This window comes from Littorina saxatilis, linkage group LG8, assembly GCF_037325665.1.
Source record: "Littorina saxatilis isolate snail1 linkage group LG8, US_GU_Lsax_2.0, whole genome shotgun sequence".
Taxonomy (NCBI): Eukaryota; Metazoa; Mollusca; class Gastropoda; order Littorinimorpha; family Littorinidae; genus Littorina; species Littorina saxatilis.
In genome coordinates, this window is record NC_090252.1 from 9089058 (window position 1) to 9113460 (window position 24403).

The 24403-nt window shown below is 43.7% G+C and overlaps 1 protein-coding gene across 1 annotated transcript in view; it reads left to right on the forward strand.

The window, feature by feature from the left end:
- LOC138972723 (cilia- and flagella-associated protein 44-like) overlaps positions 1-19552 on the forward strand; it is a 50053-nt gene extending 30501 nt beyond the window's left edge. The window contains exons 21-36 of the mRNA XM_070345379.1: positions 1578-1708; positions 2051-2241; positions 4443-4609; positions 5084-5272; positions 6570-6754; positions 7166-7295; positions 8104-8246; positions 10217-10345; positions 10820-10934; positions 12582-12765; positions 13030-13151; positions 15281-15457; positions 16073-16269; positions 17191-17416; positions 17756-17890; positions 19015-19552. Coding sequence (XP_070201480.1) covers positions 1578-1708; positions 2051-2241; positions 4443-4609; positions 5084-5272; positions 6570-6754; positions 7166-7295; positions 8104-8246; positions 10217-10345; positions 10820-10934; positions 12582-12765; positions 13030-13151; positions 15281-15457; positions 16073-16269; positions 17191-17416; positions 17756-17890; positions 19015-19191 — 2598 coding nt within the window. The 3' untranslated portion in view covers positions 19192-19552. The remainder of the gene's footprint in view (positions 1-1577; positions 1709-2050; positions 2242-4442; positions 4610-5083; positions 5273-6569; positions 6755-7165; positions 7296-8103; positions 8247-10216; positions 10346-10819; positions 10935-12581; positions 12766-13029; positions 13152-15280; positions 15458-16072; positions 16270-17190; positions 17417-17755; positions 17891-19014) is intronic.
- The last annotated feature ends 4851 nt before the right edge of the window (positions 19553-24403 follow it).

Below are 24403 nucleotides of genomic sequence, written 5' to 3' on the forward strand. Positions count from 1 at the left end.
TGGCCGAGTGGACTGGGTGGCCGAGTGGTAACGCACTTGCGCTCGGAAGCGAGAGGTTGCGAGTTCGACCCTGGGTCAGGGCGTTAGCAATTTTCTCCCCCCTTTCCTAACCTAGGTGGTGGGTTCAAGTGCTAGTCTTTCGGATGAGACGAAAAACCGAGGTCCCTTCGTGTACACTGCATTGGGGTGTGCACGTTAAAGATCCCACGATTGACAAAAGGGTCTTTCCTGGCAAAATTGTATAGGCATAGATAAAAATGTCCACCAAAATACCCGTGTGACTTGGAATAATAGGCCGTGAAAAGTAGGATATGCGCCGAAATGGCTGTGATCTGCTGGCCGATGTGAATGCGTGACGTATTGTGTAAAAAAATTCCATCTCACACGGCATAAATAAATCCCTGCGCCTTGAATATGTGCGCGATATAAATTGCATAAAATAAAAATAAAAAATAAAAATCCCTTCGCTTAGAACTGTACCCACGGAATACGCGCGATATAAGCCTCATATTGATTGATTGATTGATTGATTGATTGATTGATTGATTGATTGATTGATTGATTGATTGAATATTGACGGGCGCAATGGCCTAGGGGATAAGACACTGGCCTCCAATGCGGAAGGTCACGTGTTCAAATCCCGGCCGCGCCTGGTGGGCTATGGGTGGAGATTTGTCTGATTTCCCAGGTAAGGTTATGTGAAAACATGCTAGTGAAGACATTCGTGTGTACATGCAAGCACAAGACCAACTGCACACGGAAAAGGTCCTGTAATCCATGTCAGACTTTGATGGGTTGGAGAAACACAAAAATACCCAGCATGGTTACCCTGAAAGAGGCGTATGGCTGCCTGAATGGCGGGGTAAAATTGATCATACATGTAAAAACAGACTCGGGCAAAAAACATGAGTGTACGTGGGAGTTTCAATGCAGAAGAAGAATAAGAAGAATATTGCATTCTGTGGATTTCTTGCTCTGTGTGCTTGTTAGCAGGTGCCAGTGTATTTGTGTGTGTTTAGTGAGAGAAAGAGAGAGAGAGAGTGTGTGTGTGTGTGTGTGTGTGTGTGTGTGTGTGTGTGTGTGTGTGTGTGCGTGTGTGCGTGTGTGTGTGCATGTGTGTGTGTGTGCATGTGTGCGTGTGTGCATGTGTGCGTGCGAGCGTGCGTGCGTGAGTGTGTGTGTGTGTGCATGCGTGCGTGAGTGTGTGTGTGCGTGCGTGTGTGTGTGTGAGTGTGTGTGTGTGTGTGTGTGTGTGTGTGTGTGTGTGTGTGTGTGAGTGTGTGTGTGCGTGTGTGTGCTCATGTGTGTTTCCATTCAAATGAAGGACTTTCTCTTGTTGCAAAGTTTGAGACACTTATATATACTTATGCCTTGGTGCCCCACCATTTTTTTCACTAACTCATCCAACTCTTACGTACTTTGAGTATCACAGTCATATTTGCAGAATGTTATGGTAGGAAAAGCACTTAAATGTTGGCACAAGTACTTTTCCCAGTTCCTCTCATTCTTATTTCATCCTGCTGCAAAAGTTTGACTGGTCATCAAATCAACCATTTCTTGTATGTTTGAATCTTCAGGAGTTTGAGATGGATCGTGAGATCAAGCTGGAGCTGGAGAAACAGACCCACGATCGTGTGTTACTGGTGCGGAAAGAGCTCGCCTGGGAGTCGGAGAAACAGAGACTGGCGCTGGAGAAACTCCGCAAAAGGTGTTGTGCTTGATTGAGGATTTCCAGAGAGTGGATTGAGGGAAGGGCCAAGTAAGGGGTGGAGGGAGGGAAGGGGGTTGGGAAATGTTGTGAGTGTAGGAGGAATGAATGTGTAAGCATGAGATGGAACTGTTGGTGTAAAAAGTGATAGGTACTAGGTGTGTGTATGTTGCTGTCTGTCTGTCTGTTTTCCTGTCTGTTCTAGTAAGGAAATGAAAGCGTTCATGTTTGAGGCTACACTTTTTACCCTTCATCACAAAGCAGCCTGCAAATTGCGTTCTTCAGCTTTATCGTTCTTTATACCAACACCGTTTGACATGAAAGCGTTCACCTCTACTACAGGTTCAAGGACGTTGTGGAGTGCGAGCGCATTGTGCTGAAAGCCTTCATGACGCCCCATGAGGTGACCAGTTTCCGTGCCAACAAGCTGTCCGAGGACTTCTACCAGCTGAAGGCCGAGTACGAACGCAAGAAAACCATGGGGCAGACCAAGGATGACTTTACACGCGACCCTACGCGCGACCTTCTGGCAGGTCAGGATCTCTAGTTTGCTTTGCTTTGCTTGCCATTGCACTCAGTTGAATATATTTTTATACAAAGCGTCAAACACACGCTGCAAGATTCTGACAGTGTAATATTCCGCACTAATTTCATATCAATAAAGGGAGAGGATGTGGGAGGGGAGGGTCTGGTTTAGGAGCACATACAGTTGTTGAAGATACTAACCAAATGCATTTGTGAAATGAGTGGTGGAGAGGGGGAGGGGGGGGAGCAGATTACCAAAATGTATTCCCCCCTCTGCTTCTTTCTCTCTGTAAACTTGTAGGGCTAGTTATTTTTCGGTAACTTACCCAACAACCAAAATCACTTACCCAACAACGGGCCTGAATCCTCGATAGCTCATGGGTAGAGACTGTACACATTGTGGATCTACTTTTTGCGACTCAAAAGTTCAGAACACTCTAATGTACAAAATATACATTTCTGGAGCAAACAATACAACCATACCGCATTTAAACCAGCAACTACAGGCTTGAACACATGAATCTGAATTCAGATCTGCCGTGCACAATCGTTTATCGCTAGCAAGATTCCAAGGAAAAGTAACTCTCATACTTTGTCTAGCGACACGAGTAGTTCCCCTTCCAGATTTCGGCTGCATCGACAAGACTGCAATCCGACGGTCAGTTTTCAACAATATTTCATTTTATAAACAGATCACACGCAATCAATTGCAAACATTTAATCAACTTAAAGAACATGCAGCGGTTTTATGCACTATTTTGCCCCAGAAAACTGAACTTCATACAGTTTTTAACGTTGGAACACAGGTGTAAAACTTCGTCTGCTAGTCACATTCGAGGAAAGAACATTTCCTGAGCGATACCAAAACATGAACAGAACACACACTATCTGCCTTTACCGCCACAGCAGAATGACAACATAACTGTGTACTTGATTTTAGTTCAAAACATGGAAACTGACAAGAAGTGTTAACAGAATTGAATGATTTGCACGGAACTATACAACCGCGCATTAATCGATCGCCTGCGCAGGTAGACTGGTTGGGTGAATATGATTCGATCAAACTTTCGCACAAAAACTCCTCTTTTCTTTGAATAACTGAAGAAAGGAGGAATAAAGAGGTTACATACCTCGTCTCAGTGATTATCAAAAATAAAGGTCTCAGTTCGCAGTCATGAAAAAGCTCGCTGAAGCTCGCATTTTTCATGATCCGCTAACTTCGACCATTATTTTTGATAATCACTGAGACTCGGCATGTAACCTCAACATATGTGAAAAGGGTGGCCGAGTGGTAAGTGCACTTGCCTCGGAAGCGAGAGGTTGCGAGTTCGACCCTGGGTCAGGGCGTAAGTGCCAGTCTTTCGGATGAGACGAAAAACCGAGGTCCCTTCGTGTACACTACATTGGGGTGTGCACGTTAAAGATCCCACGATTGACAAAAGGGTCTTTCCTGGCAAAATTGTATAGGCATAGATAAAAAATGTCCACCAAATACCAGTGTGACTTGGAATGATAGGCCGTGAAAAGTAAATATTTGCCGTAATGGCTTGAGATTTACTGGCCGATGTGAATGCGAGATATATTGTGTAAAAAAATCCATCTCACACGGCAGAAATTAATATGTAAAGCGCTTAGAGAACGTCAAGCGCTATAATAAATCTTCCATATAAATAAATAAACTAGATTTCTTGAATTTCTTCCTGGAAGTGCTGATTCCTTGAATGGGTCTTGTCTGTTATTGAACTACCTGAAAGTCTAAAGTCTTTTTTTAAACTCATCATTTTTCATCATTCATTTCATTTTTCATTACTTTATTGTTCCATCGCTTTGAAATTCGGGTCGCTTCCTCCCAGTGGAAAGCTAGCAGCAACGGAGTCGCGCTACCCAGGCGTCTGCATGTTTTAGGTGTATTCAGCCACCTGCACTTATGGCAGAATGACCAAGGTCTTTTACGTGCCATTGTGATGACACGGGGGTGGGACATGGCTTCCGTCTCTGGGTCTGCACATAAAGTTGACCCGTGTCCGTCCCGGCCCGAATTCGAACCTGCGACCTTCCGATCACAAGTCCAGTGCTCTACCAACTGAGCTACCGGGCCTGACACCACAGGATTTCTACCTGTGTCTGTGCTGTTTTCTATTCATCACACTGCATCTGTGGCGGCATGTAATGATGTATGTCCTTAAAACAATTGTGTTCTTGTGCTCAGGCCAGCAGAGAATGGCGGAGGGAGCGGGGCAGGGGTCTGACGCGGTGGATGCAGACGTACAATCCAAGGTCATCACGTCCTTGAAGGGCAGTATGGGGGAACGCATCTCCAAGGCCCTGTCCAAAGTGGAGGAAAAGAAGAAGAAACGAGCCATTCGACGAGCCATGGTCAGTTTTGTGGTGGATTTTGTTCTCACTTCTAGTTTTTTGTTTGTCCTGTGAAAGAACAAAATGTATTCTGTTATGGTTTTTTTTCCCCTGAATTTATTTTTTATTTTTTTATAGTGTACTAGCTGCCCTATTTATTCTCCTGTGTAATTATGTACACAAAATGTCACTTTTTTCTTTTAAATTTTGTGCATAGTTTTTCTCTTTGTGTGTGTGTGTGTTTGTATGTGTGCGTGCGTGTGTGTGTGTGTTTCTTTTACATTTCTATTTTCTTTTTGTTTACATTAACTCTAGGTTTAAAAATAAATTCAATAAAAGTTTGATGAAATTGTCCACCTATCAACCTTTGTGCCTATTTGCTTACTTTCTTTGTTTGCATTTTTCTTGCTTTTGTGTGAAACTGCGAAGACTTTTAAAAAATCTTTTCTTGTACTTCAAATAAATTTATCACAATGCTATATTTTTCTTTGACAGTGGGAGGACCTGTACGCCTCCAAGCCGGACGACAACTACGAAGACCCGTCTGACGTGGAGGCCATCCACGAGGCCGAGGAGAACATGGGCGACTACAAGCTGAAGACGGCCAAAGATTACGTCGTCCCCGATCACCTCAGGATGAACGTGGAGAAGGCTCGGGGACGTCTGCTTATTCTCAAGGACCAGGTATGAGGGAAACCTAACTCTTCACTATTATGAAAGTCGCTTGTTCATTTCAATGCTTTTTATTCTCTCAGGTGCCGGGAGACTGGTTCTAAATAACTCTCACTTACTCCATTACATGGGCGGGGATGTAGCTCAGTCGGTAGCGCGCTGGATTTGTATCCAGTTGGCCGCTGTCAGCATGAGTTCGTCCCCACGTTCGGTGAGAGATTTATTTCTCAGAGTCAACTTTGTGTGCAGACTCTCCTCGGTGTCCGAACACCCCCGTGTGTACACGCAAGCACAAGACCAAGTGCGCACGAAAAAGATCCTGCAATCCATGTCAGAGTTCGGTGGGTTATAGAAACACGAAAATACCCAGCATGCTTCCTCCGAAAGCGGCGTATGGCTGCCTAAATGGCGGGGTAAAAACGGTCATACACGTAAAAGCCGTGGGAGTTTCAGCCCATGAACGAACAAACAAACAAAACTCAATTAGATATTTCATATGCATTTAGAGCGTTTACTTCCCTTTGTTATCAGATCTTTGAAGAGCGCTTTGCTTCACTAGTCTAAAATTCTAACTGTTCACTTATCAAGAAATGTTTTTTTGGTGTTTTTTTTTCACTGCCTAAAATTGAATACTAACAGTACAAAGTTTCATTATGTTTGTCATTGTCAGTTTTTATGTTGCCAACATTGGAATGAGAATAAAGCTATCCAGCCTGGGATTTACGGTGGAACATTTTATTATGCCAGGAGTGGCGGGTCTTTGCTTGTTTTTGAGTGGCCTGCACTGGAATCAGAATAAAAAAATGTTCAATGAGTTCTGGCACATGCATTGATGTACACACACGCACGCACACACACACACACACACACACACACACACACACACACAACACACACACACACACACACATACACCACACACACACACACACACACAAATCATTCTTGTCTTTCATGGCTTACATTTTTTATCTGACTCTTTTGTTTTTTCAAGTGTGCAGACAAAACATGAGGCAAACTTTGCTTGTGGTTGTTAAAACAGAAAAGCACTCAGCCACACTGTTGACATGCTTGCCTGAAGCAACAACAGATTCTATAATGTTACTTCTGTTGACATGCTTGCCTGAAGCAACAACAGATTCTATAATGTTACTTCTGTTGACATGCTTGCCTGAAGCAACAACAGATTCTATAATGTTACTTCTGTTGACATGCTTGCCTGAAGCAACAACAGATTCTATAATGTTACTTCTGTTGACATGCTTGCCTGAAGCAACAACAGATTCTATAATGTTACTTCTGTTGACAGATTCATGAGTACAAGTATGAGTTCAACGTTCGCCTGCTGGCGCTAAGGGACAAGAAGATCCGCATCATCGAGGAGATCCGTCAACTTGTGGGGAAGCTAAACGATGTTCAGGCCGACCTCAAGCCGTCCAAGCACCGCCCTGCACCCGAAATTCCTGAGATGCACTCTGAGGAGATGCCTGAAAAGTGAGATGATTTTGTGAGATGAGATTAGATTAGAGACAAAGCGAGAGAGAGAAAGAGAGTGGCAATATGTTTTTGTTTGTACATTTTTTTTTTTAATGTCTTCGTTTATGTGCATATATGTCTCTCTGCTTGTGTGTGTGTGTGTGTGGAAAGCTGTGTTTCTCAGTTTGTGTGCTTAATTTTTTTTCATTTTCTGTTTTTTTACCGTACTGTTTCAGTAACACTTTTGTCGTTTTGTACAAGAAATTACTTGAGAAATACTGAACAAAAAACATGTTTTCTCATGGAAACTTGCAGACTCTGTGTAGAAAAGATAGGCCTGAGGCGTGAGACGACTTTGAAATGGAGAGTCTTGAAGGCTAGGCTTTATACTGTCACTGATTTCTCATACTGATCATGACTTTTTACCAGACGTCTGGAGTACACCAGAGACACCCTGATCACCTTCAAGAAGGAGATGATGGAGCAGGAAGCGACCTCCAAGCAGCAAGGGGGAGACTTTGGAGGCAGTGGCTTTGGTGGCGGTGCTGCTCCTCAGCCGGTCAGTCTTACCCTATTAGGTTTCTTCGACAGGATGCAGTTAAATGTTTGGCAGGAGTGCACTTAAACAAACACATGCAAGCCACTCGGCTGCACGCATGTACACACACATATGCATCTCTCCCCCTCTGATGTCGCCCTCTCCATCTCTGTCTGTCTGTCTCTCTCTTCTGTTTTTCTCTCTCTTGCTCTCCCTTCCTCCCACATCTCTCTGTCTGTCTGTCTGTCTGTCTGTCTGTCTGTCTGTCTGTCTGTCTCTTTCTCTCTTTGTCCCTCCATCCCAATGAATCTCTCTCTCTTTCTCTGCCTCCTACCCTAACACCCCTGTCTCTCTTTCTCTCTCTCTCTCTCATTGTCATTGTCATTGTCTCTCTCTCTCTCTCATTGTCATTGTCATTGTCATTGTCTCTCTCTCTCATTGTCATTGTCATTGTCTCTCTCTCTCATTGTCATTGTCATTGTCTCTCTCTCCTTCCCATCTCTCTCACAGAAGAATACAGAATCTTTAATTGCCCAAGGTTGGGAATTTGTGATGACATTGCGGTTAAGAAACATTTCAATCCAGCCATGTACACCAACACACGCATCATTTATATAAACTGATCACCAACATTAATTTAAAAACATCACTGGACAGCATAAGTTTAAAAATACATTCACTAAAACTAGCAGTATACACTCAAAGCTTCCTCGCCTCAAGTCACACACACACACACACACACGCACACGCACACATGCACGCACACATCCCCTCCCCCCTCTCTCTCTCTATCACTCTCTCTAACCCCTCCCTCTCCTCTGATCAACAGACGGTGGCAGCGTACAAGCAGATGTCGTTTATCAGCAACGCGGCCAGGTCCCAGGAGGAGGAAGAGGAGGAGCTGGAACTGGAGGAGGAGGAAGAGACGCTGTCTCCGCTGGAGAAAGAGATCCAGCAGACGGAGCAGATCAGGTCAGCACGGTTATGTTCCCACTCAGTGCTGTCAATCAATCAATCAATCAATCAATCAATATGAGGCTTATATCGCGCGTATTCCGTGGGTACAGTTCTAAGCGCAGGGATTTATTTTTATTTTTTATTTTATGCAATTTATATCGCGCACATATTCAAGGCGCAGGGATTTATTTATGCCGTGTGAGATGGAATTTTTTTTACACAATACATCACGCATTCACATCAGCCATTCACTATTATTCCAAGTCACACGGGTATTTTGGTGGACATTTTTATCTATGCCTATACAATTTTGCCAGGAAAGACCCTTTTGTCTATCGTGGGATCTTTAACGTGCACACCCCAATGTAGTGTACACGAAGGGACCTCGGTTTTTCGTCTCATCCGAAAGACTAGCACTTGAACCCACCACCTAGGTTAGGAAAGGGGGGAGAAAATTGCTAACGCCCTGACCCAGGGTCGAACTTGCAACCTCTCGCTTCCGAGCGCAAGTGCGTTACCACTCGGCCACCCAGTCCTCGTGTGGACTTTTACTGTCTGTAGTGTTGCGATAAGAAAATAGAGTGCAGTGCCATGGAGCTTAATGCATCGATTTTACATTGGTGTTTCCTTCTTTGATCCATGTGACATGAGAGTCTGACGAAAATTCATATTTAGGGGGCTAGCCAAGACTACAAGAATGCAGGTTTGTGTGCGTTCAATATAAAAAGTAAAAGGAATTTTTACTAAAAATCGACCGACACTTATAACTGTTATTTGTTTTTTTGACCATAATAATTATGACATTTTACACAGATCTCGACTGCCATTGTTCACCTCAACCGCTGACGCTGTCTTGGAGGAACACTGACTGTCTCGATCTGTGTAAAATGTCACATATTGGTCAAAATACAAATAACATATAATGTCTGTAATCTACCCCCAAAACTTTGAATTTGGCTAAGGAAGGACTTTTTTTAGTTGCCATTTTGATGTTGATGTTTGTGTGGAGAGTATAAATGTACTTTTCTCATTGTTTGTTTCTTTGGTTGGTTGGCTTGATGTTTACACCCCCGGTATAGGGGTGTGTATAGGATTCGGTCGATGTGTTTGTTTGTTTGTTTGTGTTCGCATATAGATCTCAAGAATGAACGGAACGATCGTCACCAAACTTGGTGAACAGGTTCTATACATTCCTGAGACGGTCCTTACAAAAATTGGGACCAGTCAAACACACGGTTAGGGAGTTATTGGTGGATTAAGATTCTACAAGGACTTATAGAGGGACATCTTAATGGTCAAAGGGAAATAACCATTCTCACTCAGTCACTGCCACCAACTGAGAAGGTTATTTCCCTTTGACGGGGGTGTTTTTCCTACCTCGGAGGAATTTCTTGTTTGTTTTGGTTTGATTTGATGTAGGAGTGGGAGGGCTGATTTGTTTTCCTTTTTTACCACATGAACAAACGCATCCAGTTTTGAAGAACTTTTGATTCCATTGTTTTGATGCACCTGTTGGGCGGGGATGTAGCTCAGTCGGTAGCGCGCTGGATTTGTATCCAGTTGGCCGCTGTCAGCGTGAGTTCGTCCCCACGTTCGGCGAGAGATTTATTTCTCAGAGTCAACTTTGTGTGCAGACTCTCCTCGGTGTCCGAACACCCCCCGTGTGTACACGCAAGCACAAGACCAAACGCGCACGAAAAAGATCCTGTAATCCATGTCAGAGTTCGGTGGGTTATAGAAACACGAAAATACCCAGCATGCTTCCTCCAAAAGCGGCGTATGGCTGCCTAAATGGCGGTGTAAAAAACGGCCATACACGTAAAATTCCACTCGTGCAAAAAAATGAGTGTACGTGGGAGTTTCAGCCCACGAACGCAGAAGAAGAAGAAGAAGAAGATGCACCTGTCAATGACACAGATTTTTCTGACGCTGTACTCTAAATACCAGGCAAAAAGACATATGATGGAGAAAATATTTACTTGCAGGCTGGAGTACAAACAGTCGCGTCTGCTCGGCCAAATGGAAAAGCTGGTGACCACCTTCGATGCTGAGCTGCGTCTGGTCAGAGACGAGAAATTCAAACTGGATACCGTCATGAAGAATGCTGACCTCAGGTCAGACATATTTACTTTTAGTTTTTCTTTCAGTGCTTATTATTTCTCCTGGCATAAATTAGTTCCATTGATTTTTTATTATGAGTGATATTAGTGAACTTTTTGCTGCTGAATTTGACCTTTTCCATGTGTCAACGTGATGTGAAGCTGTCATACTTTCCACATGAATGGGTGCCTCTGCTGGAGTTGTGTCCCTTAGCTCATTTTCTACGGTGGTGTCAGTGATACCCACCACAAGCGCATTGCACGCAGTTCTGTTTGTTTTGTCTAAAATACACACTCACAGCAAAGCATCACTCATCTACTTTTGCTATGACTGGCGTCTGTGTGTTCTGCATTTCTTGACTGCTCTGACGAAAAGTTATAACCCTTAGCTTAGCAGAAGCATTCATTGAATGTTTTCCCCCATCTTTGTATATGGATTGGTTATTTAGCGTAATTGTTGATGAAAATGTGTGCCATCGTGGTGAACAGACAGGTGACGCTGTTTGAGGAGCTGGTCCTACTGAAGGAGTACGAGAAGAGTGAAGACGTGCTGGCCGAGAAGGTCACCTCCAAGCAGCAGGAGAAACTTGACATGCAGAACAAGGTCGGTCATTGTGGGGAGTGTGTGTTGGGGTGGTGGGGTGAAGTGGGGAGTGTGTGTTGGGGTGGTGGGGTGAAGTGGGGAGTGTGTGTTGGGGTGGTGGGGTGAAGTGGGGAGTGTGTGTTGGGGTGGTGGGGTGAAGTGGGGAGTGTGTGTTGGGGTGGTGGGGTGAAGTGGTTGGATGGCTTTGTGTATGGGTACTGACAGGCGCAATGGCGTGGTGGTAAGACGTCGGCCTCCTAATCGGGAGGTCGAGAGTTCGAATCCTGGTCGCTGCCGCCTGGTGGGTTAAGAGTGGACATTTTTCCAATCTCCCAGGTCAACTTCTGTGCAGACTTGCTAGTGACTTAACCCCCTTCGTGTGTACACGCAAGCACAAGACCAAGTGCGCACGGAAAAGATCCTGTAATCCATGTCAGAGTTCGGTGGGTTATAGAAACACGAAAATACCCAGCATGCCTCCCCCGAAATCGGCGTATGCTGCCTGAATGGCGGGGTAAAAACGGTCATACACGTAAAAATCCACTCGTGCTAAAAACATGAGTGAACGTGGGAGTCTGAGCCCATGAACGAAGAAGAAGAAGAAGAAGAAGTATGGGTACATGTGTGTTTGCATCTGTGTGCATGTGACCTTGAGAGTGTGAGGAAGAGAGGGAGATGCTATGAGGATGTTGTGAAAAGATTGGAAGAGGTTGGGAAGGTTCAAGGACACTCTAAAAGTGTCTTCCAAGACTTCAACTTTCAATTCAACTCCTGGGAGCAGCTTGCCCACAACAGACAAAACTGGGAGCAGCGTGCCCACAACAGACAAAACTGGGAGCAGCTTGCCCACAACAGACAAAACTGGGAGCAGCTTGCCCACAACAGACAAAACTGGGAGCAGCTTGCCCACAACAGACAAAACTGGGAGCAGCTTGCCCACAACAGACAAAACTGGGAGCAGCTTGCCCACAACAGACAAAACTGGGAGCAGCTTGCCCACAACAGACAAAACTGGGAGCAGCTTGCCCACAACAGACAAAACTGGGAGCAGCTTGCCCACAACAGACAAAACTGGGAGCAGCTTGCCCAGAACAGACAAAACTGGGAGCAGCTTGCCCAGAACAGACAAAACTGGGAGCAGCTTGCCCAGAACAGACAAAACTGGGAGCAGCTTGCCCAGAACAGACAAAACTGGGAGCAGCTTGCCCAGAACAGACAAAACTGGGAGCAGCTTGCCCAGAACAGAAAACTGGGAGCAGCTTGCCCACAACAGACAAAACTGGGAGCAGCTTGCCCACAACAGACAAAACTGGGAGCAGCTTGCCCACAACAGACAAAACTGGGAGCAGCGTGCCCACAACAGACAAAACTGGCGCAGTCTGATTCAGTCTGGTGCCCAGACGGCTGAAGATAGAAGAACTGCTGTTGTAGAGCAAAGCATTCACTCCTCAAAGCCAGGGTTGCCAGTACCTCAATAACCGAACCTTCCCATGTGTGTCCTACATGTGGAAGGTGTTTACTGGCCCGGACAGGCCTCATCAGCCGCCTACTGACCCATCAGACCAGATATCTAAGTGTACCATGAGTATTTAAAATTAAAGGACGAACGTCGAACAGCAGCATTACGGTTCTTCTCTCACCTGACCCTACCTGTCAACCTGTGTGCAGATTGTGGAGGTGCAGGCGCGCCTGGAGACGAAGCGAAAGGACATCGAGAAGATGCAGGAGAAGGAGCGCACGGTGCACCAGACGTTCCTGACCACGGTGGGCGACAACAAGTTCCAAGACTACCTCACCAAGGTCTTCAAGAAGAAGATCAAGCGCAACAAGAAGAAAACCACGGAGGGAGAAGGTGAGCAAGACGGAAATAAATTGTACGCCCTCACGGCAAAGCCATTTGAGAGGGGGAAACCTCGGCTTTATATAAAAATGTTTGTTTTTTAATGAATAAATAAACAAATAATAATAAATGAGAAGGTGAGCATGTTTTGTGATGGTTTTTGTCATTTTGTGGCTTCTTATTGTGGGAACAGGATAATTTGCATTCAATCTCAGGTTTTATCCTCTTTGACGTTTTGCTTCTGCTCCAGTTTTAATTTGCGTTTCTATTTTTCAGGCTCTGACGATGAGAGTGAGGATGAATCTGATGACGATTCTGACTGGGAGGAGTCGGATGAAGAGTCAGAGTCGGAGATGGGAGGCTACGACCTTGACATTTGTCCACCTGGCTGTGATCAGGTGAGCTAGCTAAGTTTTTAGCTAAATCATTTGTAAGAAAATGTGTGTGTGCATCTATGGACACGGCATGCACGCGCCCTGTCTGCGTTTCTCCATCGCTCACAGAACGCATTATCACCTAGAACCAACACATCTTCATCGTCTCGTACTTTTGATAAATGTACAGCAGTCCCTCTCATGAACGGACACCCTTGGGCCATAGCAAAACTGTCCGTACATTGCAGGTGTCCGGTCACGGGAGGGGTGACCACACCACCCCCTCCCCCATACACTCACACAGCGGAGACACACAAACAACAGGATTGAGTATATGCTAATCACTTCTTGAAGCTACTAAACAATAAACTCCTAATACTTCTTTAAACGTTCTGTAAAAATGATTTGTATGAAAAGTGTTGAAAAGAAGAGATAAAATAAATCCTCAAGGCAGTGAACATACTCACCATGCACTAGCTGACATACGAAAGCAGCCACACAAACACAGCACAGAGGAGCGTGTGCAGATGCTTTGCAAGAATAAGCTTCAAACCCAGTTTGAATAAATAGCAGCAGATAGAGCTGCATGTCATAATCATGTAATTTATTTTCATCTTGTCTGGCTTTATTGACTGCATGCCGATCATGTGGCATGGCAGTGACTTTTCACTCTTCAGTCGGAAATACACTGTACATAACACAGCTCCCACTCTCCCTCACTAATGCCTACCCCAAGCCGTGACAACTGATGCTTGGAAATTGTGTGGAAGAGTACACCTATCTATTTCTCTCCAATGCTCTTCCTGCTGACATTCAGTGACACCGGACACCCCACAGAGTTTAGCCAGCTACCCCTCCACCCCCCCCCCCCCCCCCGCCGCCTCCCTCTCTCTCTCTCACTCCCTCCAGCCATGTGCTGTTGGGCTGTGGCCAGAGAGGTCAGCTCCAACTGTTCACTCAGAGCAAAACAAGTTGACTGTGTCGTAACTTTTGACACAGCAAGACAACTGAAGGGTTCACAGATTAGGCAACCGACTCACTGGTCAAGGCTGAGGGGAAACAAGAGTATCTTGTCAATGAAAGAGGTTACACACAGACACACGATGCTGAGAACTGTGGCCGGTTTTTCACTCTCTTTCGCTCAGGACCTTCATCGACTGTGGTTTCTGTTGATTACGTCCAACAGACAAGAATAATAAAGAGCACAGTGCAGTTTCATGTTGGCATCTTCGCATACATGTACTCCACTCCTGACCAAAACTACCCCCCCCCTTCTGATGGGTACATGTGCACTCAAGTTATCAGTGACTGTCATCACGCCATTGCGGCTGTGATCTTTGTACCAAGAGCCGGACTGCTCTGTTATCGATTTTGTTGTGGTGAAAATTTGACGATGGTCTGTCCGTACATTGGAGGTATGACCTAGTGTTGGGACCGAAAATGAGTGTCAGTGTCCACGTTTTGCAGGTGTCCGTTTAAGGGGGGGCAAATATAGAAGGAAAACACTCCGTGCCGAGCAAATGTGTCCGTACATGTCAGGTGTCCGCTCACGCCGGGGGCCGTACATTGCAGGGACTGCTGTAACTCCAAAAAAACATAAAATCTGTTAACTCCCATGTGAATTCTCTAAGTTGATAGCTGAAAAAGATACCGGCACGGTGGCCTAGTGGTAAGGCGTCCGCCCCGTGATCGGGAGGTCTTTGGGTTCGAAACCCGGCCAGGTCATACCTAAGACTTTAAAATTGGCAATCTAGTGGCTGCTCCGCCTGGCGTCTGGCATTATGGGGTTAGTGCTAGGACTGGTTGGTCCGGTGTCAGAATAATGTGACTGGGTGAGACACGAAGCCTGTGCTGCGACTTCTGTCTTGTGTGTGGCGCACGTTATATGTCAAAGCAGCACCGCCCTGATATGGCCCTTCGTGGTCGGCTGGGCGTTAAGCAAACAAACAAACAAACAAACAAGCTGAAAAAGCTGACCTTTACCCTTTGCTTACTTATCTAATTGCCGACCGAACCCTCCAGAGCCCCTTATAGCTCATAGCTCACCCTGCCTGGCTTGACTTATTTTCAAGCCACAGACAGCGGGGAGAGAATGACACAGAGTGTAGAGCCTCAGCTGTGTTAACGTCAATGTGTTTTGTGTGTGTGTGTAGACTCTGTACGATGCAGCGACCACAATGCGAGAGCGTCGCTTGGACTGTGAGGAGGCGCTAGCGGAGGAGAAGAAGAACAGTGAGACTCTCAAGAAGGAGCTGGAAGGTTTGCAGAAGAAGGCGCGAATCATCGACTCTTCACTCAAGACGGCACAGAACGACCTAGAGGCTTTCCAGGTCAGTAAGAAATAACTTTTGAAAGAAAACAAACAAAAATCAAACACAGCATTTTTCAATAACAGCTACAGAACCTGATGCTTGAGGTCAATATCATTGGATATATTTGACATGCATGAGTGTGTCACATTTTGTCAAAAATATTAAACATTAGGTTAAATTATCATGCGCTCTTAGTGCTGGTTTTATTCTAGGAGCTGCATGCACTCTTAAACTCACAGCATAATTATTAGACGCATGTTGGGCATTTGACAGCTCAATCCCTTACAGAAATGGAAAGGTTGCAGCAAGGTCACTGCAAACTTGCAGGGACCTCACTGCAGACTAACCAGTGCAACTAGTGCACAGAAGTCTACGGCTAACCGCGACCTTGTGACATACAGCTTTGGCCTTACCATAAAGTACAAATGACAAATTAATGCTTTGCCTCGTCCTTTTTTTTTTTTTTATATCTGTGATTGTAACGTTTTGTTTTGTCAATAATTAAACATTCCAACAACGTACCTTTCTTGTTTTTTTATCCTGAATTTTGGAACGTTGGCAGTCTATTTGTTTTTAGATTTCTTTATTTTTTCCATCAGAAAAGAACATACATCATATTCTCTCTGTCCACAGCTGGAGAAGCAGCAGAAGCTGAATGAACTGAAGATTGTGACCACGCTCCACCTGCACCAGATCCAGTACATCATCAACTCCACCTTGCCCTCCGACCTCAGCAACACGCTCGTCTTCGAGTCGCCGGGCGTCGTGCGTCTGCAACACCGCATCAAGGAGCTCGAGCATGAAAAGACGCTGCAGAAGAAACACATGAAGTAAGATTTGTGTGAAATTTGAAGGGTAAATGTTTGTTAAAATGTATAAAGTAAGATCTAGAGCACTGTATAGAGGAGCTGGGGCATGAAATAATGTTGCAGAAGAAACACACGAGGTAAGATTTGTGTGTAATTTGTAGGGTTTTGGTTGAAATGTTTTCAGTAAGATTTGCGGTATAAATACGTATAAGAAGAAAGTGGATTGTGGGAGTAAACAGTGTGAAAAGTAAGGCTGTGTGACTTATTCTGACCAGCGAGTTGTTTGCAATGATGAAGTGGTGGAAAGTAGCATTTATTTGCATTTTTTGGTGTATCTTTGTGGTCACCCGTTCATAGAAATTCACCGCTGAACTGTTGAAATAAGACACAGATGACAGTTTTCTCTCTCAGCCCCCCCCCTGGACCCGCACACATACCCCTGAAATAAGACATGAGCAAATCACAATCCAAAACACTGCTAAAGTTCTTTTGCTGATTGTCTTTATTGTAAAACTAGATGAATACCCGCTTCGCCGGGTACCCCGGCTTTGCCGGGAAGAAGTAGAGCCGAATACCCGGCTTTGCCGGGGACCCGGCTTTGCCGGGTGTACGCCGGCTTTGCTGGCGCACCATACGAAGGAAGGGAGATAAACGCGCAAAACACTGGAGAAGATAAGGAGAGCACGTGTTGAAAATTTTCATCGACCAGATTGTGTTTTGGGTGTACCTGAATATGCCCACCAAATTTGAAGCAGATCCATCGAGAACTTTGGCCGTGCATCGCGAAGGGACCGACAGACAGAGAGACAGACAGACAGACACAGACAAGCCGTATATAGATATAGATATTACCTCTTTGTGTCTTTCTCTAAAACTGTTGAATACTGTCCACCATCTTACATGTACCTGCACAAGCTAACCTCTCTTGCTTCTCTCTCTCAGGGAATCACGCCGCAAACACGTGCAGCTGATTAAAGACCGTCGCCACTTTGACGCCAAAATCGCAGAGATGGAAGGCAAGTGTGACGCCATGATGGTGGCCAAGTTCGGCTGCACTGTCGACATGGAGAAGTTGGAGACGGTGACTGTTAACCGCACCATAGAGGAACTGAAGGAAAAGCTGCGGCAAATAGAGATGCTGTGTGCAGATGAGCTGGTCAAGTGGGACGTAAGTTTTTTCGTTGTTATAGTTTTAGTTTTTTTCTTTTTTGTTGCGCTGTGTGTGTTTGTCTGTTCTGTTTAAATGATATGAAACACATACACACACACACACACACACACACACACACACACACACACTCACTCACGCACACACACACACACTTTAAAAAAGACAAATGTATACCTCACAAAAAAACAGCTGGTATCATGGAACTTTGAAAGCAATCTTATGGCATAAGGCCGGAACTGTCCGTGAAATTTTAGAGAGGTTTGAAACAGTCAAAAGTTTTTGCTAAAAAAAATAAATCAAAAACATCTGAGGAATACCGGGTGTTTGGTGTTGCAGAAAGACATTGACGGGTGTCGGACTGAGATCACGGAGCGGGTGCGGGACAACACCAGGCGACTGGATCAGCTGGGCATGCTACTGGAGGAGAACAAATCGTACCAACGCTCCTTGGACAAACGGCAGAAAAACCTGGTATGTATCACTCCGTTTAGCGTTGATTGTTTATTAGAATTGTACATATCGTCCAACCTGCTCTGGTGACCCTCTCTCAATACAGTGGAACCCCCCTTTTAAGACCTCCAAAAATGTGAGAAAATCGGGTCTAAAAAAGGAGGGAGTCTTAAAATGGGGGTAATTTTACAGAGGTTATCAACAGAAAGTCTGAGAAAACAAGGTCTTAAAAAGGAGGGAGTCTTAAAAAGGAGGGAGTCTTAAAATGGAGGTAATTTTACAGAGGTTATGAACAGAAAGTCTGAGAAAACAAGGTCTTAAAAAGGAGGGAGTCTTAAATTGGGGGTCTTAACAGGGGGGTTCCACTGTAACAACCACTTGACCACAACCACTTGACCACAACAACCACTTGACCACAACAACCACTTGACCACAACCACTTGACCACAACCACTCGACCACAACCACTTGACCACAACAACCACTTGACCACAACAACCACTTGACCACAACAACCACTTGACCACAACAACCACCCCTAAGGATCCCATGAAGAATGTTTCTACATAATGTTTTCTTTCCATAAACACCACCTGCCTATAACCATCACTTTCGGTTAGTCCATTGGGTTGATATTATAGACAGGTTGTACTGTAGTTAGATGATAACATTTAGCTGCAATGACTGTAGTTAGATGATAACATTTAGCTGCAATGACTGTAGTTAGATGATAACATTTAGCTGCAATGACTGTAGTTAGATGATAACATTTAGCTGCAATGACTGTAGTTAGATGATAACATTTAGCTGCAATGACTGTAGTTAGATGATAACATTTAGCTGCAATGACTGTAGTTAGATGATAACATTTAGCTGCAATGACTGTAGTTAGATGATAACATTTAGCTGCAATGACTGTAGTTAGATGATAACATTTAGCTGCAATGACTGTAGTTAGATGATAACATTTAGCTGCAATGACTGTGACTATGCCTGGAACTTCCATTTTTATGGATAAACTGACAGAACTTTTACATGAAAAGAGGGGAGGTAAGCATACCACAGATTACTTCAATGAAACTTGGAAAGCTCAAAGTTTTCTGAACAGTCCAATAACGTTAGTCTGCGTTCGATTTGTTTCACAGGGAGACGAGTACGTGGCGGTGCGACGAGCGGATGTACGCGAGCGACAGCGATTGGTTCAACTCGTACAGCTTCAAGCCCAGGAGATTGACGCCCTCAAGGACGAAATCTTGCTGCTCTCTCGGAAAGGAGGGCACATACTGCCCCCTGCACAACCCCCTATGACGCACAGTCCTTGATAGTTACTCCCCCTGTTTGTTTCTGTTTGTGTGTGATTGTGTACTGTAAGTGTACTGGCTGTCTTCTGTTTGTCTTGCTCTATCTGGAGGCAGATGCATTGTTGTGAAGTTAAACAGACTGATATAATTATGCGGATGGAATGCTGAGAAGAATATTTTTCTAAGATGTGTTTCGTTTTAGCATCTGGAGTGTTTTGTCAGAGCCGTTTTCATCCAACTTGGAAGTGGACACAATTTGCTCAGAGCTGCAAAATAAGAAATTCTGATTGTTTTCCATTGTTTTGTTTGTCGAAACCAAAATTACTGGTGAAAAAAATGCTGCTCGGATCTGTATGAAGAAAAAAAAGTCAAGGCTGCTAAGTACATTTGGTTTGGGCTTTGCGGTTTTTTTCCAGCTCTTTTTTTCTCCCCCAGGCTTTTTCGTTGTTGGTGAAACACGTTCACTTGTTTGACTTTTTTGTGTGCATGTCGTCTCTCTCTTGATAAAAGCTTGAACCATGCACACCATTAACTGTGATATAAAATTGAAGTTATTCTGTTTTATGTTTGAATTACATTTAATAAGATTTATTCCCCCCTCTGCTTCTTTACCTCTGTAAACTTGTAGGGGTAGTTATTTTTCGATAATGACCCAGCAACCAAACAAATAACGACCCAGCAACAGCCTGAATCCTCGATAGTGCAATGGGTTGAGAGGTTGTTCTGTTTCGGTACTACTTTTTGCGACTGAAAAGTTCCGAACGCTCTAATGTACGAAGTATACATCTCTGGAGCAAACAGTACAAACATACCGCATTTAAATTAACAACTACAGGCCTGAACACATGAATCTCCATATAAAATCCATGAGTTCGGTTGTTTTCTGAATCTCGTCAAGCCGTTCATCACAAGCAATTTCCCAAGGCAAGTAACTCATACTTTGTCTAGCGACAAGAGTAGTTCCCCTTCTTTTCACTCAGTTCCTTCGACAACAGACTGCAATCCGACGGTCAGTTTTCAACAATATTTCATTTAATAAACAGATCACACGCAACCAAATGCACACATCTCATCAATTTAAACAACATAAAGGGGTTTCATACACTATTTTCTCCAGAAAACTGAACTTCATACAGTTTTTAACGTTGGAACACGGGTGCAAAAGTTCGTCTGCTAGTCCCATTTGACGAAAAAACATTATTCTAAGCGATACCAAAACATATACAGAACACACAATATCTGCCTTTGCCGCCACAGCAGAATAACAGCATATCTGTGTACTTGATTTTAGCCCAAAATAGGAAAACTGACAAGAAGTGTTAACAGAATGGAATGATTTGCACGGAACTATACAACCGCGCATTAATCGATCGCCTGCGCAGGTTGACTGGTTGAGAGAATAGGATTCGATCAAACTTTCGCAAAAAAACTCCTCTTTTCTTTGAATAACTTTAAAAAGGAGGAATAAAGAGGTTACACACCTCGTCTCAGTGATTATAAAAAATAATGGTCTCAGTTCGCGGTCATGAAAAAGCTCGCTAAAGCTCGCATTTTTCATGATCCGCTAACTTCGACCATTATTTTTGATAATCACTGAGACTCGGCATGTAACCTCTACGTATTTTAGGAGGTTTATTTTGAAGTTCCTTTTGTGTTTAATGTTGGCAATGACTTTTATAATGCAACTGTTGAAGCAAAGGCATTTTAAACTATACATGAATATGGCACTTTCTTGGTTTAATTTGGAGCCAATTCTTGAGCTGGCCATCATGTCTTTAATTTCAATGAGAAACCCAGTTAACTATAAATTGTTCAGTAAAAGTCGACGCGATTTTTTTTTAGAGCATTTGTTTGGCGAACACAAGCAAAACATTCTTTTATTTCACAAAAACGACAGACACAAGGAGGGGGATTGAAATTAAATATATTTTGTTGTACACACATTGTACATTCATTATCCATGTACATGTACAAGTATAGGTGACTTTCTGCTGTCTGTGATATCTACACGAGTAAATATGTACACACGATAATAAAAGTTCTTCAAATCATACAAGAATCAAGTCTTCTTCTCTAGCCCTCTGCATCTGTGTCCCCTGTTCTCCCTTTCTTTTTTATGCCCATACAGTGGTACCTCTTAAGACCTCCAGAAATCTGAACAAGACAATGTAAGTCTTAAAAGAGAGGGAGTCTTAAAAGGGGGGTGGGCGGGGATGTAGCTCAGTCGGTAGCGCGCTGGATTTGTATCCCGTTGGCCGCTGTCAGCGTGAGTTCGTCCCCACGTTCGGCGAGAGATTTATTTCTCAGAGTCAACTTTGTGTGCCGACTCTCCTCAGTGTCCAAACACCCCCCGTGTGTACACACAAGCACAAGACCAAGTGCGCATGAAAAAGATCCTGTAATCCATGTCAGAGTTCGGTGGGTTATAGAAACACGAAAATACCCAGCATGCTTCCACCGAAAACGGCATATGGCTGCCTAAATAGCGGGGTAAAAAACGGTCATACACGTGCAAAAAACACAAGTGTACGTGGGAGTTTCAGCCCACGAACGCAGAAGAAGAAGAAAAAAATTTACAGACACAGTAAGGCAAAAGTCAGAAAAAAAATCGAGAAAAAAATCTGAAAAGACAGAAAATCAGGAAATTCATATCGCAATTGATAACAATTTCTTTCAAAATAACAAAAATAAAACTAGTTAAGCTCCCAACACCCACCGCTCCTTAACCATTTGCTTTATGAGATTTTCTGTTAATAACCTCCGTCAATTTGGTCCCCATTGTAAGACTACCTCCTGATTGTCTCACATTTTTGGTCTTAAAAGGTTCTTTCTTTCTTTCTTTATTTGGTGTTTAACGTCGTTTTCAACCACGAAGGTTATATCGTGACGAGGGAAAGGGGGGAGATGGGATAGAGCCACTTGTCAATTGTTTCTTGTTCACAAAAGCACTAATCAAAAATTTGCTCCAGGGGCTTGCAACGTAGTACAATGTATTACCTTACTGGGAGAATGCAAGTTTCCAGTACAAAGGACTTAACATTTCTTACATACTGCTTGACTAAAATCTTTACAAACATTGACTATATTCTATACAAGAAACACTTAATAAGGGTAAAAGGAGAAACAGAATCCGTTAGTCGCCTCTTACGACATGCTGGGGAGCATCGGGTAAATTCTTTCTCGTCCCAACCAATATGGGACTCCCCCTAACCCGCGGGGGGCTCTTAAAAGGTTGATTCCCCTGTGCTAAAGAACAGGATCACTTTCATAGGCAAGAGAATGACGGGCGCAGTGGCGTGGTGGTAAGACGTCGGCCTCCTAATCGGGAGGTCGTGAGTTCGAATCCCGGTCGCTGCCGCCTGGTGGGTTAAGAGTGGAGATTTTTCCGATCTCCCAGGTCAACTTATGTGCAGACCTGCTTGTGACTTAACCCCCTTCGTGTGTACACGCAAGCACGAGACCAAGTGCGCACGGAAAAGATCCTGTAATCCATGTCAGAGTTCGGTGGGTTATAGAAACACAAAAATACCCAGCATGCCTCCCCCGAAATCGGCGTATGGCTGCCTGAATGGCGGGGTAAAAAAAACGGTCATACACGTAAAAATCTACTCGTGCTAAAAACATGAGTGAACGTGGGAGTCTAAGCCCATGAACGAAGAAGAAGAAGAAGAGATAGGCAAGAGAATGTGAGAAATATTGGAACTGAACAAACAGTACAAAATTAACACGGTGAGAGAATACACATAATGAAAGTTGACATTGAACGACAAGACTAACTGGTCACTGGCACTTTTTCTCTCTGTCATATTTATTAACCACACAGTTTCTGATGCAAAAACACAACAGCATTCTCCATTACACAAACGTGGAAGAGGTTTTTTTTGGATGAAAGTTTGTGTGACAATTATTTTGCATATTCACATCAAAGACATGCACTTTACCACTCGAAAAACAGTTTCCCCCTACTAAAATAAAAACGTACAAACAAAAAAACCATTCAGACCTTTGATCTGGAAGTCTTGTTTTCAATACCAAGGACCAGGTGCTCTGCAGTGCTTCAGTGCTAATAATAAAACCACATAATGCCTACCTCAAAACATGTATTCACAGCCACAATTTTGAATGTTCAAACACATTTGAATAACTATGTGGTTAATATAGCTTGAATAGGGGTCATTCTACCCAAATCCCTCCTCAATCATTGGGACTATAAGTATGTTCCCTGCCATCGAAAAGAATGGGACAGAATATGCCCAAAAGAAAATTGAAAAAATCTGACAGAATAATACACAATAAAGCAACAAAAGAAATAATCTACACAGACTTGCATCAACAGGTCAGCCACATGAGGATCAACTCAGGTTAATCAAAACAGTCCCTACACAAAATAAATATTGGAGTTTAAGTACACTGTACAACAAATATGACAATTAAAATATGTATGGACATGTTTCAGGATAAACAGATACATGTACTGTACATTTTGTACACAACGAGTGAGCCCAGCCCATGGTATACATACAATACTATCATACAATACTATCATACAATACTATCATACATGCAGTATTCAAGCAATAAAAGTCATACATGTGTCACTAACTTGGTGAAAATAATTGCGACAAAAGAGTCTGCCTCAATTTTGGCTGTGGCACAGATTGGGATTTTGACGAAACAAATTCTGGAAAATGATTCAACAATAGTAACATTCAAAAACTGTGTTTCTTTCTTTATTTGGTGTTTAACGTCGTTTTCAACCACGAAGGTTATATCGCGACGGGGAAAGGGGGAAGATGGGATAGAGCCACTTGTCAATTGTTTCTTGTTCACCAAAGCACTAATCAAAAATTTGCTCCAGGGGCTTGCAACGTAGTACAATGCATTACCTTACTGGGAGAATGCAAGTTTCCAGTACAAAGGACTTAACATTTCTTACATACTGCTTGACTAAAATCTTTACAAACATTGACTATATTCTATACAGGAAACACTTAAGGAGAAACAGAATCCGTTAGTCGCCAGTCTTATGACATGCTGGGGAGCATCGGGTAAATTCTTCCCCCTAACCCGCGGGGGGGATTTTGACGAAACAAATTATTCCGGAAAATGATTCAACAATAGTAACATTCTCTCCTTTCCAGACACCTTGTTTTCCAAAGACCTTGACCTTGCTTACTCACATTTTGTGTTATTCGTGATGAGGAAAAACAAGTCGCGTAAGGCGAAGGTATTT